Below are 15555 nucleotides of genomic sequence, written 5' to 3'. Positions count from 1 at the left end.
ACTGAACCAACTATTTTATGCAGAAGAGATAAAATCTAGTAAGAAAAACAAAAGCTTGTTTCTACAAAGGAGTGCGCAAACAGACACGCACAAGCATTCACATAAACAAGCTCCATTGTCTCTGCACTCAACTACATACTCGCTATCTGTGAGGATTTTAAAATACTCCTGGCTGGGATCAAGGCTGTGTGGCAGAACATTTGGCTAAAACCACCCATCTGGAATTTACAGATGAAAGTTTCATGTCTCCTATTGGGAAGGGAACCCATGAGCCACTGAGCCAAGGAGGATGAGTCATCGAGCTTGTCAAATAGCAAATTTCTTAGCCCTGTTCCAGAAGATAGTGCATTTAATCTCCCCTGTCAAGGAAGATCACCCAGTTTAGATGGTGACCAGGACAGATTAGAAATGGAAAATGGTCACTTTTCCATTGTGTTCCAGAATGTGTGAAACCATTAAACTCTTGTTCTGTCTAGTTCAGTGGTCACTAACTGGTGGGCCACAAGAAAATTTTGGTGGTCTGCAGAAAAATGATTTGTGTTGTGGCCCAGCAGGATCCGGTTGAGCTGCTGATGGACTCGGATAGCGAGGAACCATATGAGTCTGCCAGGGAAGATGTGGAGGACCCTGGGCAGGGTTCAGACTCACAGCAGGGACCAGAGAGGCTGGTTGGCCACTAGGAGGCGCCTGAGGCATGGAGCAGTGGGGAGGATCAAAGGCAGTTTGTCCCTGATGCAAGATTAAGAAGGGCGGAGAAACAGAAGCAGCAGCTCCGTAGGCAAACTCATAGGCGATGATTAAGCCCAGGTGGTTGTGGCTTGGCCCCTCCCAAGAGAGTATATAAGTGGAGAAGTTGGGAGAGGGCATTTGCAGGAAACAACCGTTTGAAACAGTATTGGAAAACTCTGTCTGTCTTGTATCCGTGTCTGTTGGATTTGGGTTGCTGCCAACTATTCTAGCATGTGAGTCTTGTCTTAGCTTTCAGCCAAAGGAGTCGATAACTCCATGATTAAAGAGTGGCAAACAGCCAAGCCTCTGTCTGGGTGATCCCCAGGCCAGAGTGGGGGTCAGAACAGATTTGTATTTTTTATATTGAACTAAATCAGGGGTCCTCAAACTATGGTCCCTGTGCTGGATACATGCAATGAATATTTGTGTTGCTGCAGAGTCTCCCCCTTCGGGATCTTTGGAGCCCTAAAGAGCCCAGGTGGGGCGGTGGGGAGTGGTGACTAGAGGCTGACGAGGCACCCTTCAACATGAGTGACATCAAGTTGGCCACGCCCATCCAGTCACAAGACCACCTAGCCACACCCACTCAGCTGGTCATTAGGCAGATTATATTAGTGGTCCGCGAGATTATGAATTTAGAGGTCCCTGAGGTCCGAAAGGTTGGTGACCCCTAGTCTAACTGGTGGCTTGGGATGACTAGTTTTCTTTGGTCAACAGTTAGAAGAATCCTCTGCTTACTCGTTCCCCTTTGGATGAGGGAGAAAAGAAAACGGGATGTTTCTTGATCTGTAGGAAAAACTATTTCTTGTACATGTTTGGAACTTGAAATGGCTCTGATGCTGAGAAAAAGATGTGTTTCTGCCTGGTTTCGAACCAGGGACCTTTTGCGTGTTAGGCAAACGTGATAACCACTACACCACAGAAACCAGACATATGGGTAACTCTCAATGAGCACATCCATATCTTTTGCTGGCCATTCCAGATTGATATTCCCAGTGAGAGAGGGCTTAAAGAGCTGATTTTATTTTTTAGAGATTTGGGCCCTCCAGAGGTCAATGATAAGACTGAAAGGTGTGGGAGCAAAAGGCAAGGCATTCTCAGGCTGCTGATTCAATCCTGCATGTCAGGAGAGTTTTCCTTTTGCAAAAGATCCCCCATACAAGCCATTACGTCACAAGCAGTTGGAACAGGATCCATTGGTCACAAGCAAAGATTAAAAAGTGGAAAGAACCTAACTGAAGAGCTCATGTGAGCAATTCAGTGCTTCCACATAGAATGGTGCCACTGATCTTTCAAAGATTTGGTAGATGTAGCTTTCAGAAAATCTTAGAAGGTTAATGACAGAGGCAAGCAGTTCATTCCAGAAAGACTGTCTAGGACAGTGATGTTTAACCTTTTTTGGATTGCATGCCAAAAGTGGGAGGAGCACAGGGGGGTCGTGCGCACCCATAATGCTATGTGCGTGACACCACTACCACCCCATGCGCATGTGTGCGAGACACACCCAGCGCGCGCATGCATGCGAGACATCCGCCCTCCCCACACACACTTTTGGCCCACGATGGACCCATTTTTTGCCCTCCCCAGGCTCCAGAGGCTTTCTAGGAGCCTGGGGAGAGTGAAAACAGCTCCCCCACCCCACAGGAGGCCCTCTGGAGGCTTCAGGAGGCTTCCCTGAATGCTCCGAAGGGAGAAAAACAGTCCTACAGGCAAACCAGAAGTAACCGTTGCCGAATTTCTGGGTTGCCCGTAGGGCTGTTTTTCGTGCTCCGGAGGGCGAAAAACGGCAAAAAAAGAAGGCCAAAGTCAGTTGTCCAGTGCATGCATGTGTGCTGGAGCTGAGAGGGCAATGCCTTGCATGCCCTAACAAATGGCTCCATATGCCACATGTGATATGCATACCCTAGGTTCATCATCATGGGTCTAGGAGTTTTTTTTCCTGCATTGCATCTTGGTGAAATTGCCAAACCTTCACCTCCTTTAAAGAGCTTCCACGAGATACAGGAGCTACCTACCTGTCACTTCTGCAGAAACCTTTTGTCCTAAAAGGAACAAGGTTTCTTTTTCCTTTGGGCAGTTGCACAAAGCTGGGAATCACCACTCAGCTTTCTTCCCTTGCAACCTGTGTACAGGCTGAGGCTGGAATTCATCTGATCTTGTGTTCTCTGCAGGAAGCAAAATGTAGAAATAATTTCCCCTCTCTCAAGCCTGGGGCCTTGTCTGCTTTTTCTTCTGGGAGATAAAGCTAATGAAGCAGCTAAATATTTAAGTAACATTTAAGGGGGAAAAAACACTGAGAGGATGAAGAACCAAATGGATAAACAATCCATTGCCTTCATAGATTGTTCAATTCATCAAGCAGGCCGTCCCTGGGTGGGCTCGAACCACCATCCTTCTGGTTAACAGCCAGACGCGCTAACCCATTGCGCCACAGAGACCTGGCACGGACCTCACTCTTGCCTCCCTCCATCTGAGCATTCATAGACAGGCTAGACAGCAATAAGATAACTTGGTCACCAGACCCAGTGTGTTTCTCTCTCCCACCATCAGATGGGGAAAGAGAAACCCTGGATGTAAATATTGCTTCATTTGAGTCAGACTCTCAACAGCTGTGCCAGTGGTGTAGGGGCATCATGCAGGGTTCCCAACCTTGCGACCCGGGTTCGAGTCCCGGCTGGCGCATGTCTCCTTCCACCTTTTGCTCTTCTAGGATGTACAGGCAGCATCATCAGATGAAGTTTTGATCCCCGGATTCTGTTTTAGTGGGAGAAGAGAAATGATCTTGATTCCTGGCACTGACGTCACTTTGCATTCTGAGCAGGAAGTAGAATGTAGAAATAATTGCCTGATTTTCCCATTCTTGGCAACAGGGATGGGCTTTGAATCCAGGTATACACAGCACAGGGAATTAGCTGTCCATCAATAGCAATAGCAATAGCAATAGCAGTAGACTTATATACCGCTTCATAGGCCTTTCAGCCCTCTCTAAGCGGTTTACAGAGAGTCAGCATATTGCCCCCAACAATCTGGGTCCTCATTTTACCCACCTCGGAAGGATGGAAGGCTGAGTCAACCCTGAGCCGGTGAGATTTGAACCGCTGAACTGCTGATCTAGCAGTAGCCTGCAGTGCTGCATTTAACCACTGCGCCACCTCGGCTCTACTTCCATCAACTTCCCCACTTAGCCATCTTCTCAAGGTAAGGCTCCATCAGATATTCCTGGCTAGACTCAAACCAGTAGCCAGATACCCTTGACCTTTGGTGTTCCAGAAATGTGAGATTGCTCCACCTGAGCTTACTTGAAGGGCTGACACCAGTGGTGGGATTCAAATAATTTAACAACTGGTTCTCTGCTTCAATGACTGGATGGGTGGGTGTGGCCCGGGTGGGTGTGACCAAGGGGTGTGACAGGTGGGCATGGCCCATATGGGTGTGGCCAAGGGGTGTGACAGGCATCACGTGGTCTCCTGCACCCCCCTGGGAGCAAAAGCAGGCTGGGAGACCATGCCCCCATTCCCACGCCCTGTTTTAGGCATAGTAGGCCGTCCTGCAGCCTCCTGGGAGCACAAATGGGCTGCGGGGGGGGGGACTCCTGGAAGAGGAGGGGCAGGAAGGGGTGGGGCCAGCCAGCAATTTAACAAATGATTCACCCGAACTGGCCCAAACCAGCTGAATCCCGCCACTGGCTGACACCCAACTCACCTTTTGGATCATAGACAGTTTTGCACCCTCCAAGTTGGGGTAGAGGACAAGTGCAATTGTCATCTACCCCAACTGAAAAGTCCAAGGCAAGCTGGTTGCATGGAGACTCTGACAAGCCTACTCGAACCAGAGGGTGGGATTGGATGAGTGGAAAGAAAAAGGAAGAAAAGGAAAGGCATTTTTTCTGGCAAATTCAGCCTATTTTTCCATCCTTCCTGAAAATTTCACCTACCGGATGATAGATTGCAAACAAAAGTTTTCCCTGGCCGGGAATCGAACCCAGGCCGCAGCGGTGAAAGCGCTGAATCCTGACCACTAGACCACCAGGGAAGGACAAGGTGGCTTTTGTCTCTCCAGCTTCTTCTTGGGTGAGGCATCAGCTCCAGCCTTGGGTTCTGCAAGTGGGAAGGTTGGGAAGAAAGCAGGAGTGTCCCTTCCTTTGAGACCTTCACTTTCTCCCTGCTTGGAAAACCCCCAAATGTTGGTGGCCTGCAGAGAGACCTCCTCCCCCACCCACCCAGGTTTTCAGGCAGAGGCGCCAGGAGGGGTGGAGACGCTTCCTCAAAACCTTCTCACAGCACCCATCAATGTTTAGGTTGTTAGGCTTGCTATCTTCCAGCTGACTTGCTGCACATGGCATCTCCCTGGTGGCCTAGAGGACGAGAGTGCCAGGCCTGGAAGCCACTTTTTGCACTGGGCCTTCGGGCCTGTGGGAAAATGGGAAGAGGATTATATGGAGTATGGGGGTTCCACCACAAAAGCGCGTAGGACAAAATCGCGCTCGACAAAAGCACGCTGTGACGTCATCACAGCGCGACGAAAAAGTTCGAAAAATGTAAAAATAAAGCGAAAACCTTACCCTAAGCCCCCCAAACCTAACCCTAAACCTAACCCTAAACCTAACTCTTAACCTAACCCTAAACCTAACCCTAAACCTAACCGTTAAAGTAACGAAAAACCTAACGCTAACCCTTAACCTAACCCTAACGCTAACGCTAACGCTCTAAAGCTAACCCTAACCCTTAACCTAACCCTAACCCTAACCCTAACCCTAACCCTAACCCTTACCTTTATGTGAATCGGCTTGCTTTAATTTAATTTTTATTAATTTTTATTTGAATTTTTCGATCTTTTTCGTCCCGCTGTGATGACGTCAAAGGCGCGATTTTGTCGATCGCGCTTTTGCCGTCCGCGCTTTTGACGGGTCACGGAGTATGGGATATATATACTGTATTTTTCGGGGTATGAGATGCACCAAGGTTTTGAAGAGGCAATTTTTTTAAAAAAAGGTTTTGCACTCTGCAGACTCCCAAAAAAGGCCCCGGGTTTTTTTTTAAAAAAAAGAGGCATGAATAGCCTTTAGGAGGCTTGTTGAGTGCTCCTGGGGGGGTGGGAGTAGGGCAAAAACGAGAAAAAAAACAGCCATTTTTTTTTTGTGAAAACTAACCCATTTTTTTGTCAAAAAATTGCATGCATAGCCTTTAGGAGGCTTATAGCAGTTAGACTTATATACCGCTTCATAGGGCTTTCAGCCCTCTCTAAGCGGTTTACAGAGTCAGCATTATTGCCCCCAACAACAATCCGGGTCCTCATTTCACCCACCTCGGAAGGATGGAAGGCTGAGTCAACTTTGAGCCAGTGAGATTAGAACCGCTGAACTGCAGATAACAGTCAGCTGAAGTGGCCTGCAGTGCTGCACCCTAACCACTGCGCCACCTCGGCTTGATTATAGAGTGCTCCTGGGGGCTGGGGAGAGGCAAAATTAAGAAAAAACAGGCCGTTTTTGCTCATTTCTTCCCTCTCCAGTCCCCAGGAGCACTCTGGAAGCCTCCTAAAGGCGATGCATGGCCATTTTGGTGAAGGGGGTGGAGTTTTGGGAGGCAAAAAATGCTGTATTCAGTGTATAAGACACACCCAGATTTTCAGCCTCTTTTTTGAGGGGAAAAAGGTGCATCTTATACTCCCAAAAATACAGTAGTCAAAATAACATTCCTTTTTCAGAGGCTCAAGGGCTGGAGTGGCGTGACTGGGAGCCATCTCCAATTAGGGCAGTGACTGATTGGGCCATGTGATGGACATGTGGGTGCTGGGCAGGGACTTGGGACTTTAATTTGGGTGGGGAAAACCTGGGAGCTTTCAGATTCGGGTTTTCCCAGATGTGCCAATATGACATTTCTAATAAAATGGAACTTTGAGGAATTTCAAGCCTCGGAGTCTTCTTTCGTTGGGGTGTTACTTGGAACCCTGACAGAGAGAGGCTTATACACTTTCTCCAACATCCGAGGAGTGTCATTTTGGTCCAAAGCTGATGTCCAGAGCCTCCATCAAGTTGGAAGAGAGCCCCCCCATCAAACGGGGGATGAGGAAAGCCCCCACCCCCACCCCCCAGCATCACCACTAACCCCCTGTTAGTTTGGAAGCTCTGGGAACGAGGAAATTCTGGGGCCTCCTTTTCCAGATTGGATTAGAAGCCGGCTATTTCCTGTACTTGCTTGGAGCTTTGAATGGCTGCAATGCAGAGAAAAGATCTGTTTCTGCCTCGGTTTCAAGCCAGGGAACTTTTGCGCATTAGCCAAGTCTGATAGCCACTGCACCATAGATATGGATAGCTTCCAACCACCCTACCCATATATTCTGCCCTCCCTCCCAGCCTGGTTCCTGCAGCAACAGATGGTCTAACGGCACATTATTCCTTAGTGTTTTGTCCTCATCCAGATCTCGGAGGCAGGGAAAAGAATGAAGGAGTAGAATTTAAGACAGAATCTCAAAATAACTGGGCCATGGATATAGGGGTCATCAGACATGGTTCCCAATCTTGCAACCTGGGTTCGAGTTCCGGCTTATGTGTACTTTCTTTCATCTTTGACCTTTCTGGGATCTGCCAGACAATGTTTTCATCCCAATGGGAGAAAAAGGGCCATGAGTTCAAATGGAATATAACAGGGGTGTCAAACTCAAGGCCCGGGGCCCAGATCCAGGCAACGGGGTACTTAAATCTGGCCCGCGATGCCGCCCTGGAAACAGCAGACTGGCATACGGTGCCTCTGCCAAAGAAAACAGAGCTCAAGCTCCATTTTGGCTGGTAGAGGATTGCAGGAGGCAGTCGGAGCCAAAAACAGAGCTTGGGAGCCTGTTTTTATTGGCAGAGAGCTTGGGCCGCCACAGGCACCCCCCCACACGTGTGGTTTTGAGCTGTACATGCCCACCCTTGCCATGTCCACTCCACCCCCCCCCCCAGGTCAAACACAACCTGCTGTGGCACTCAATGAAATTGAATTTGACACCCCTGGAATGGAAGCTATGAAAGTCAAAGAGAACCCTGGCATCAGATATGAGGACGGTGTCATTGAGGGTACCAAGGTCGGATCTGATACTTGGGGCTCTTTATCTCCTGCTGTAAATTTAGGTCTTTGAGCAAATTAGTTTCCCCTCAACTTCTCCACTTAAGTCTTCTGTTAGGTGGTCGTTTCAAGGTAGCATGAGAATCCAAAACCCTCAAGTAGACCCCTCCAAACATCTCATGCTTGTAATGTGCAATCGACCCAAAGTTCATTAAATATATGACTCAAAAATAATCAAGTTAACACTATTTAGTTAATTTAATCTCAGGTTTTAGGTACATGTAAAAAACAAAATCCATTTTAGCCTTTGTCTGGGTCCTGACCACTCCAGAGAAAACCAGAATTTGGGACCTTCATTGGAGAAGCATTTGCATGTCCTTTTGTAGGACTTTTAAATCATAGTTCCTTTCCAGAATTCTTCTGCTGAAGTTTCTTCCATACATTTATACAGGTTTGTGGTGAAGATTCTGTGATAAGTTCCCAGTTCAAATTTAGTTACTTTCATCCCCATGAAATAAAAACTCCTTTGTAAATATTGCAGCACTTTCCAATATGGAGATATCTACCACCATTCCTGGAACGATTGTCCTATTTCCCCGGGTTCCAAAAATCCCTTTCCTCGGCTGATGCTTGACTGTGACCTCAACATGCTTTAAGTTCTTTTTTTCACTCTTACTAAAGCAAAACAAGGGAAGAAAGAAAGAAAAACCACAAGATAGGAGACAGCCGCTGAACTGCTTCTTCCAATTCAGGATCGGTAAAATTTCTTCCCCAACTATTGCTGTCGTTGGGTTTCATAATGAGAAGCAAAGGTGGAAACGTACATTGTAACAAGATTAAGGAAAGGAAGAACAATTTGAACTCTAGAAAGGGATGGAGGGTTATACACTTCTGGTCTGAAGGGAGAAATGCCGATCAACTTTTCTCTACCTGAGACACAGCATGGATATATTATTCAGATGGAGTTCCTCCAAACAATTGGGTAATCTGCAATTATTAACTAGTAGGCAGGGCACACTGCTGGCAGAGCAGTTAATTTCTGTTATCTCCATTGTTACATTTTCTTTGCAACCTCCTACTTAGCAAAACCACAATTATGATTTAGGATTCATCTTGTTCTGATCTGGATTAGAAAGGTAATTTATGTGGGCATATTGAAGTAGGTTTGGTATTTATTTGATACCTTGCATGAGATTTTAGACAACTATTTGTATTGAAGCTCTTCCTGCACTCCCTGCATTGGTAGGACTGCTTCTCTCTCTGGAACCTTTTATGAGAGCTACAACTTCTCAAGCTCTTTCCACTGATATGGTTTCTCCCCTCTGTGGATCCTTTAATGGAAATTAAGAACACAATTCCTTCTAAATCCCTTTCCACATATTTAGATGTTTTTTCTTCCTTGTGGAAAGGAAGAAAGGAAGAAAAGTGTGGATACTTTTCCGTTTTATAATGGACCCATTGTCATGGATGTTCTTTCCATGCTCCCTGCATTGATTGGGATTCTCCTGAGTGGAAAATCCTTTTATGCTTAGTAAGATCACCTCTGAATCTAAAGCTCTTTCCACACTCCGTGCACTGATATGGCTTCTCTCCTGTGTGGATCCTCTTGTGGGAATTAAGAGTACTCCTACGAGTAAAGGTCTTTCCACACTCCATGCACTGATATGGCTTCTCTCCTGTGTGGATCTTCTTGTGGAGATTAAGATTACTACTGCGAATAAAGGTCTTTCCACACGCCATGCATTTATACGGTCTTTCTCCTGTGTGGATCCTCTTGTGGGAATTAAGATTATCCCTACGAGTAAAGGTCTTTCCACAATCCATGCATTTATAAGGTCTTTTTCCTTTGTGATCCCTTTCATGTCTTCTAAGAGAGTGATTATAAGAGAAGCTCTTTCCACACTCCATGCTTTGATCTATTCTTTCTCCCATATCAATGATTGTATAGTTAGGAAGCCGACTAACCCAAGGAAAGCCTTTTTTAATTCCATTTTGTAATTGCTTTTTCTCATCACTCTTTGGTTGCGTCTGATCTGCAAATTTTCCTTTTCTGTCTTTCAAGTGGATTGCTTGCCTTTCCTCCTTGCAATTCTTACTCTCTTGCCCATTATACCCTTGAAAAAGCAAAATGAAAATTGTTGGAAAACTATGGAAATGATTAAAGATCAAACTTTTTCTGCTAAAATTTATCTGATCAATATATTTTTCTCTGCTTTGTTGACTGATATGAAGATCTGAACTAGTGTTTTACCAAATATGCATTTCCAAGTGGGCTCCTATCAGGTCCATACATCAGGAACGGATCATGTCACAATGAACCTAAGATAAAACCCTGATCTAATCTTTGACCACCAGTGTATTGATGACATTGTGACATGAACTCCTGAAATGCTTTGGATACTATATCATCAGGCAGGGGCAGCAACTTACCCACCAGCTCCGCAATTTCAGTGAAAGCCTCGTTTCCACTTGTCTGCAGAGCAGTGTCTTTGAAAAGCAACAGGACCTTCTGGATGGCAATAGCCCCCCACTTCCAATTTGGGATGATGCCAAACTCAGGGCCCAAGTGGGCCCATTTCTGAAAAAGGAATGTCCCTTTAAGGGCACAACCAGGTCTTCCTTATGCATGCCAGTCACTTGCTTCATCCACCATCAGATCATGTCAAAGAACAATATTATTATACGCTAAATTGGTGTTCAATAGCATCTGGTCTTGAATAGCAGCCATTCAGCATCAATACAAGGCAGAAATTTGCTTAAGGGAGGCCATCCTATCCCTGCATGCAGCCCACCCCACAATTTCCTGCTATATTCTTCTACGGCATGGAAATATATCATCATCATCATCATCATCATCATCATCATCATCATCATCATCATCATCATCATAGCTGCTGTCTATCCATTGCAGGATGAAGGTCTCTTCCACATGTTTCCAACCAATGCGGTCATTAGCTCTTTTTTTTGCCAATTGTCTCTTTTGTGAAAATAAATAAATATAAATATTTTGCATTTTATGAGCAGAAGGAACTTGGAAAGATACCCATTTCATTTCTGTGAAAATGGATACCTGTGCAGTGTTCCAATTTTTCTTTCAATAAATTTCTTGCACAAAGGCAGTTTGGTCTACTGGTCAAGGCACCACACTAGAAACCAGACACCTTGAGGACTAGCTTCTCCTTAAGCATGAATGCCAGTTGGGTGATTTGGGGCCACTCTCTCTCTCAGCTCGCCCAAGTCACAAGGCTGTTGTTACAGAGAAAAATAGGAGATGGAAGGAGTATTAGGCATGTCCGCTGCTTTATTTACAGGCAGTCCTCGAGATACCACCATAATGGGATCCACCCATCACTGTTGCAGGTTGCACAGTCTTTAGGTGAAACCTGTCACCTAACGACCCTCCCATTCCTGCCCTCCCCGGTGAAACATAAACCAATGTTCTAGTTGTTAAGTGGAGTACCTGGAGTGCCTCCTGGGTGGGGGAGGATGTTGGAAGTCTAGTACAGACTAGGGCTCACTTGCCCTTGTCCTCCTAAGGCCTCCCCCACCCTCAAGCCACCCCATGCTCCCCTTCCAATGCCTTGGGTCCCAAACAGAGCTTTTCCCACTGGCATTTGGTCATCCTAAGCCTTAGGCCTGATTCACACCCCACCAGGCCAAACATCTTTCTCTGAGGCCTTCCAAAGCACTGGAATGCTTCTTTGCGCAGCCACATTTTTTTCCTTCTTTGTACAGCCACACAGCAGTTTCAAAAACAGCAACCATTTTGTCCCACCCACAAAACAGCAACAGCATTCCGGTCACTACCACACGGCACAGGCACAAACTGCTTTGCTTTGCTGCCTTAACAGGTTTGCACAGTGCCGAAGAAGGTTTCTGCAGCATTGTGCAGACTTCTGCAAGGCAGAAAAAGAAAGCAGTTGGTGTGATGGCCGCCATTTTGTCCCCACCCGTAAATATGCTGGACAAAATGGCGGCCACCACACACACTGCTTCAAACTGTAGCCCTGGGACACATGGCCTGCCCGCCTTCCACAATGAGGTCTGGGGAGCTTCAGAAGTTAAGCGTGGGGCGTGATGGGCATGAGGGGAGAAGGCCCGAGCATTGAAAGATTTTGGCAGGATGGGATGGGGAAACAGAAGCAGAAGGGCACTGTAGGTAAACCTGTAGTGTGTTGTCAGAGTGAATGACAAGCCTACTACAGCTGTCTTAACCTTGAAATGGGATCATAAGTAGCTTTTGTTATAATTTTGAATGTTAAATGGCCTATTATATCTCAAGGTTGTACCTGTACCTGTACTAAAAAATAATAATAAAGATAGGATATAAATTTAAAAAGTGCTATATTATCGGATATATTTTATCAAAAGTAGATGGTTACATCTTAATGTCTTCTCTCCATATCTGAGCAAAGACAGGGGTTCTTACCCAGAGAAGACAGATTCCTGGAATTCTCCAGCATGACTTCCCCATGGAGAGCTTTTTGGGCAGGATCCAGCTGAGACCACTCTTCCTTGGAGAAATACACGGCCACTTCCTCAAAAGACACAACACCCTGAACAAGGACAGAAGTTTCCCTATTAACAGATAATCCCAAGCATAATTGGACAGTTTTCTTCCAATAATTCTAAAAAAGAGATGCAATGAACAAAATGGGCATCTTCTGCAGAATTCTGAATTGAGATCTCACCACTTTGGGGTGACAACACAACTGAAGCACGTTTGATCAAGTTGGAAGGACTTGGAATGCCTTTCAGGGAAGCCAATTAAAACAGTTTCCTTGGTCAATTGGTCTTAAAACCACTACGTATCAATGACTCTGATTCTTCTTAGAGTGGGCAGAAGGAAATACAGGGAAAACCCATCTGACATTTTTTGCCAATGGCTTTCATTACCCAGTGAGGGACCAACTCTTCCCCCCACTCCACACTTTCATGGAAGTGTTGGGAAAACCTGTAATGGTATGTGAGAATGACCTTGGGAGACAGAAGATCTACAACATCTGGTTAATGAGTCTGAAGCAGGAGGGTGGAGAAAGGTTATCAGAAGAAACAGGTTAAGCTAAGTGTGAATTTTCAATGACCTGATACAAAATTTGTGTTGGTTAGAGCCAGCATTATTATACACTGAATTCCAGGAAAAAATAAAATCCATCCAAGATTCACGGACCTTTCTTATATCTCTTCTCCTACCTGAGGCAGAGGTTCAGCCACTCTTCCAGCTCTATCATGAAGAGGAGGTGATTCTAAAAATACCAAGGAGAGCTTTCTGTTCTCTGTGAGGGACAGAAAATGGTGGAAGCAGATTGTTTAAAAAAGGAACCAGAGACAGATTCCATTGAAGATAAGCAAACAATCAGCTGGATGTTAAATTTCACATCCCACAGAAAGACTTCTTTTACCTGGCGTAGTGTCCTGACTTTGATCTTTCTGGAAGGTCTCCCTGAACTGCAGCTCTTGAGAGAATTTGGCTGAATCTTTCCTTTCCTTGCAATACTCACTCCCAGCTTCCAAGGATTTCTAGACATGATGTGACATGACAAAGAAGGGAAGAGCACACAGAGACAGAAATGAATTATCATACTGCACCCTCAACCTAGCAGACTACAGTATCCATCACTGACGTTGAAAAATGAGAATCGAAGAATTGCTCCAAATACATGTTCTGGAAGAATAGAATAACTGGCCAAAAAAATTATGCTAGAGAGGTATTGACAAATTCAGTAAGATCCTTCTTAGAACTGATTACATTTTCACACCTGCAAATAATCTTCCATTTTTTCCTCCTCCTGGGTCAGCAAGAAGCCTTCAGCCAGGGCCACCGCCTGGGAACTGGTCTCCGCTCCACACTCCCGCACCCATTGCTCCATCTCTGGGGGAAGAACAGCCAGGAACTGCTCCAGGAGCACCAGGTCCATCATCTGAGCCTTGGTGTGTCTTTCTGGCTGCAGCCATTGACGGCAAAGGCAGTGAAGCTGACTGCAAACATCTCGGGGACTCTTCCCCTCCTGGAACTGCACTTTTCTGAAGTCACAGCATTGAACCTCTGAACTCCTGGCTGCAGCTTCTTGGCTCTTCTGCCCAAGACTTGCCCCATTCTTCCCATTGCTGCAAGGCTGAGCAGCTGGACAGCCTTCTCCATCTCCTGCATCTGCTGGGCGTTGACCCTCCATCTTCTCTCTGGTCTCTAATCCAGCTCCAAAATGGATGGATGGATCTCACCAGGTCTTACTAACCACCAGAGGTCTGGACAAATCTCCTAAAGACCAATCGGCCCTCTTTCCACACAAGATACTTAGGACTCCAGAAGAACCAGGAAAATTTCCAACTTACATATCTGAAATGAAAAAAAAAAAGAAACTTCCGGAAATATTGGGGGACCCACTTAACAACTGAGCATCCTCAAAAACCAAAATAAGAAATGATGATGAACCCACCAATGTGCTGGAAGAGGGGAGAAATCTTGGTAAGTAGACCGATGTACTGTATCTCTGTGTGGAGAAAATTCTGTAGTAAGCTTCTGGATCAACTTCTATCAAGGACTAAAAAGTATTGGATACCATCATGTTTTGGATTTCTGTATCCTAATGATTTATTCATATTATTCTGATGGCTGCTTGCAAAGCTAAAAAATAACTCTGTAGAAGCCAAATCATAAACGTCTCAGGTTACAAACAGCCATTGAGATGAGTGGCTACCTAAATCAATTTAATAGGTAAATCAATCAATATTTGAACTTCCAGTATAACTTTAGACAACAGAACCCCATTAATCCTCCTGGCCCAGACTGCTATGGATACCAGAGAAATAAACAATCAACAAACCACAATCCAATGCAAACTGAATAATACCCAAATCAATAAACAAGCTATGGCTTAACATGACGTTTTGATTCCGGCATCTCTTGGAAAAAGCTTTCCCACTTTTAACCTAATCCTGTATGGCTCCGAGCTTTCTGCTGATCCTGATTTTCCTCCTGGAGGCAACGCAGCGGGATTGTAGTTTTGGATTTCTTCCCTGCCTGGCCCGTGCATGCACAGGGGCGACAGGGGAATATGGGACAACGGGCTCCCCGCACTCCACGACTCCGTACCTGAATCTGATGGAAGTTTTACCTTGCCCAGCAAGTTTGGCTCGATAGAAAAGTTCCCACACTTATTCAACTCCGGAGTCAGGTCTTGATCTCCATCCGTGCAAGGTTTCTTTTGCAGCTTTTTGGCTTCCTGGAAAGGTTCAGCCTAAGGCTCTCAGCGACGGGGCGAGGGGGACAGAATCGGAAATTGTTAAGAAAGGACAGACGCACTTTCAGCTTTTTCTGGAAATAGCCCGGGGCAGCAACTGTCCTGCTTTAGCTCTCAAAAGAGCCAGGCGCATGCTCGGTTCCCTCCTGAAGCGGGGGGGTGGGGGGCTTGAGGGCTATCCAACCTTTTCAAAAGCTGCCGAGGGGCTCGCTTGGTAGTTTCAGAGGTAACAGATTAACAGAGCTGGAAGGGACCTTATAAGTCATCTAGTCCAACAACACCCCTCCCACTCTTCCCGGCTCAAGCAGGAGACCTTACACCATTTCTGATAAACGACAGTCCAATCTCTTCTTGAAAGTCTCAGGTGATGGAGCTCCCAAAACATCTGAAGGCAACTTCTGTTCCATTGATTGATTGTTCTCACTGTCAGAAAGTTCCTCGTTATTTCCAGGTTGAATCTCTCCTTGGTCAGTTTCCAGCCATTATTCCTTGTCTGGCCTTCAGGTGATTTGGAAAATAGCTTGACCCACCTCCTCTCTGTG

The 15555-nt window shown here is 45.9% G+C and overlaps 1 protein-coding gene and 4 non-coding genes across 5 annotated transcripts; 1 reads left to right on the top strand and 4 right to left on the bottom strand.

The window, feature by feature from the left end:
- Nucleotides 1-1582: 1582 nt before the first annotated feature.
- On the bottom strand, nucleotides 1583-1655 carry TRNAV-AAC (transfer RNA valine (anticodon AAC)). The gene has a single exon. It is a non-coding gene; the product is annotated as a tRNA-Val (tRNA).
- A 1438-nt stretch (nucleotides 1656-3093) lies between these two features.
- On the bottom strand, nucleotides 3094-3167 carry TRNAN-GUU (transfer RNA asparagine (anticodon GUU)). The gene has a single exon. It is a non-coding gene; the product is annotated as a tRNA-Asn (tRNA).
- Nucleotides 3168-3340: 173 nt separating this feature from the next.
- TRNAG-CCC (transfer RNA glycine (anticodon CCC)) lies at nucleotides 3341-3411 on the top strand. Its single transcript has one exon. It is a non-coding gene; the product is annotated as a tRNA-Gly (tRNA).
- A 1278-nt stretch (nucleotides 3412-4689) lies between these two features.
- Nucleotides 4690-4761, bottom strand: TRNAE-UUC (transfer RNA glutamic acid (anticodon UUC)). The gene has a single exon. It is a non-coding gene; the product is annotated as a tRNA-Glu (tRNA).
- A 4472-nt stretch (nucleotides 4762-9233) lies between these two features.
- On the bottom strand, nucleotides 9234-13945 carry LOC106556814 (uncharacterized). The gene is made up of 6 exons (XM_087708057.1): nucleotides 13532-13945; nucleotides 13175-13292; nucleotides 12966-13048; nucleotides 12202-12328; nucleotides 11548-11668; nucleotides 9234-9918 (listed from the first exon to the last, which is right to left on the bottom strand). Exons 1-6 carry the CDS (start codon nucleotides 13943-13945, stop codon nucleotides 9234-9236), a joined length of 1548 nt encoding a protein of 515 aa, XP_087564183.1.
- Between the last annotated feature and the right edge of the window lie 1610 nt (nucleotides 13946-15555).

This window comes from Thamnophis sirtalis, unplaced genomic scaffold (genome assembly GCF_051295495.1).
Source record: "Thamnophis sirtalis isolate CommonGarterSnake01/CBP01778 unplaced genomic scaffold, rThaSir2_p1.2 scaffold_3, whole genome shotgun sequence".
Classification (NCBI taxonomy): domain Eukaryota; kingdom Metazoa; phylum Chordata; class Lepidosauria; order Squamata; family Natricidae; genus Thamnophis; species Thamnophis sirtalis.
Note: the sequence above shows the minus strand (reverse complement) of the source record. Positions and strands in the feature narration are given on the sequence as shown.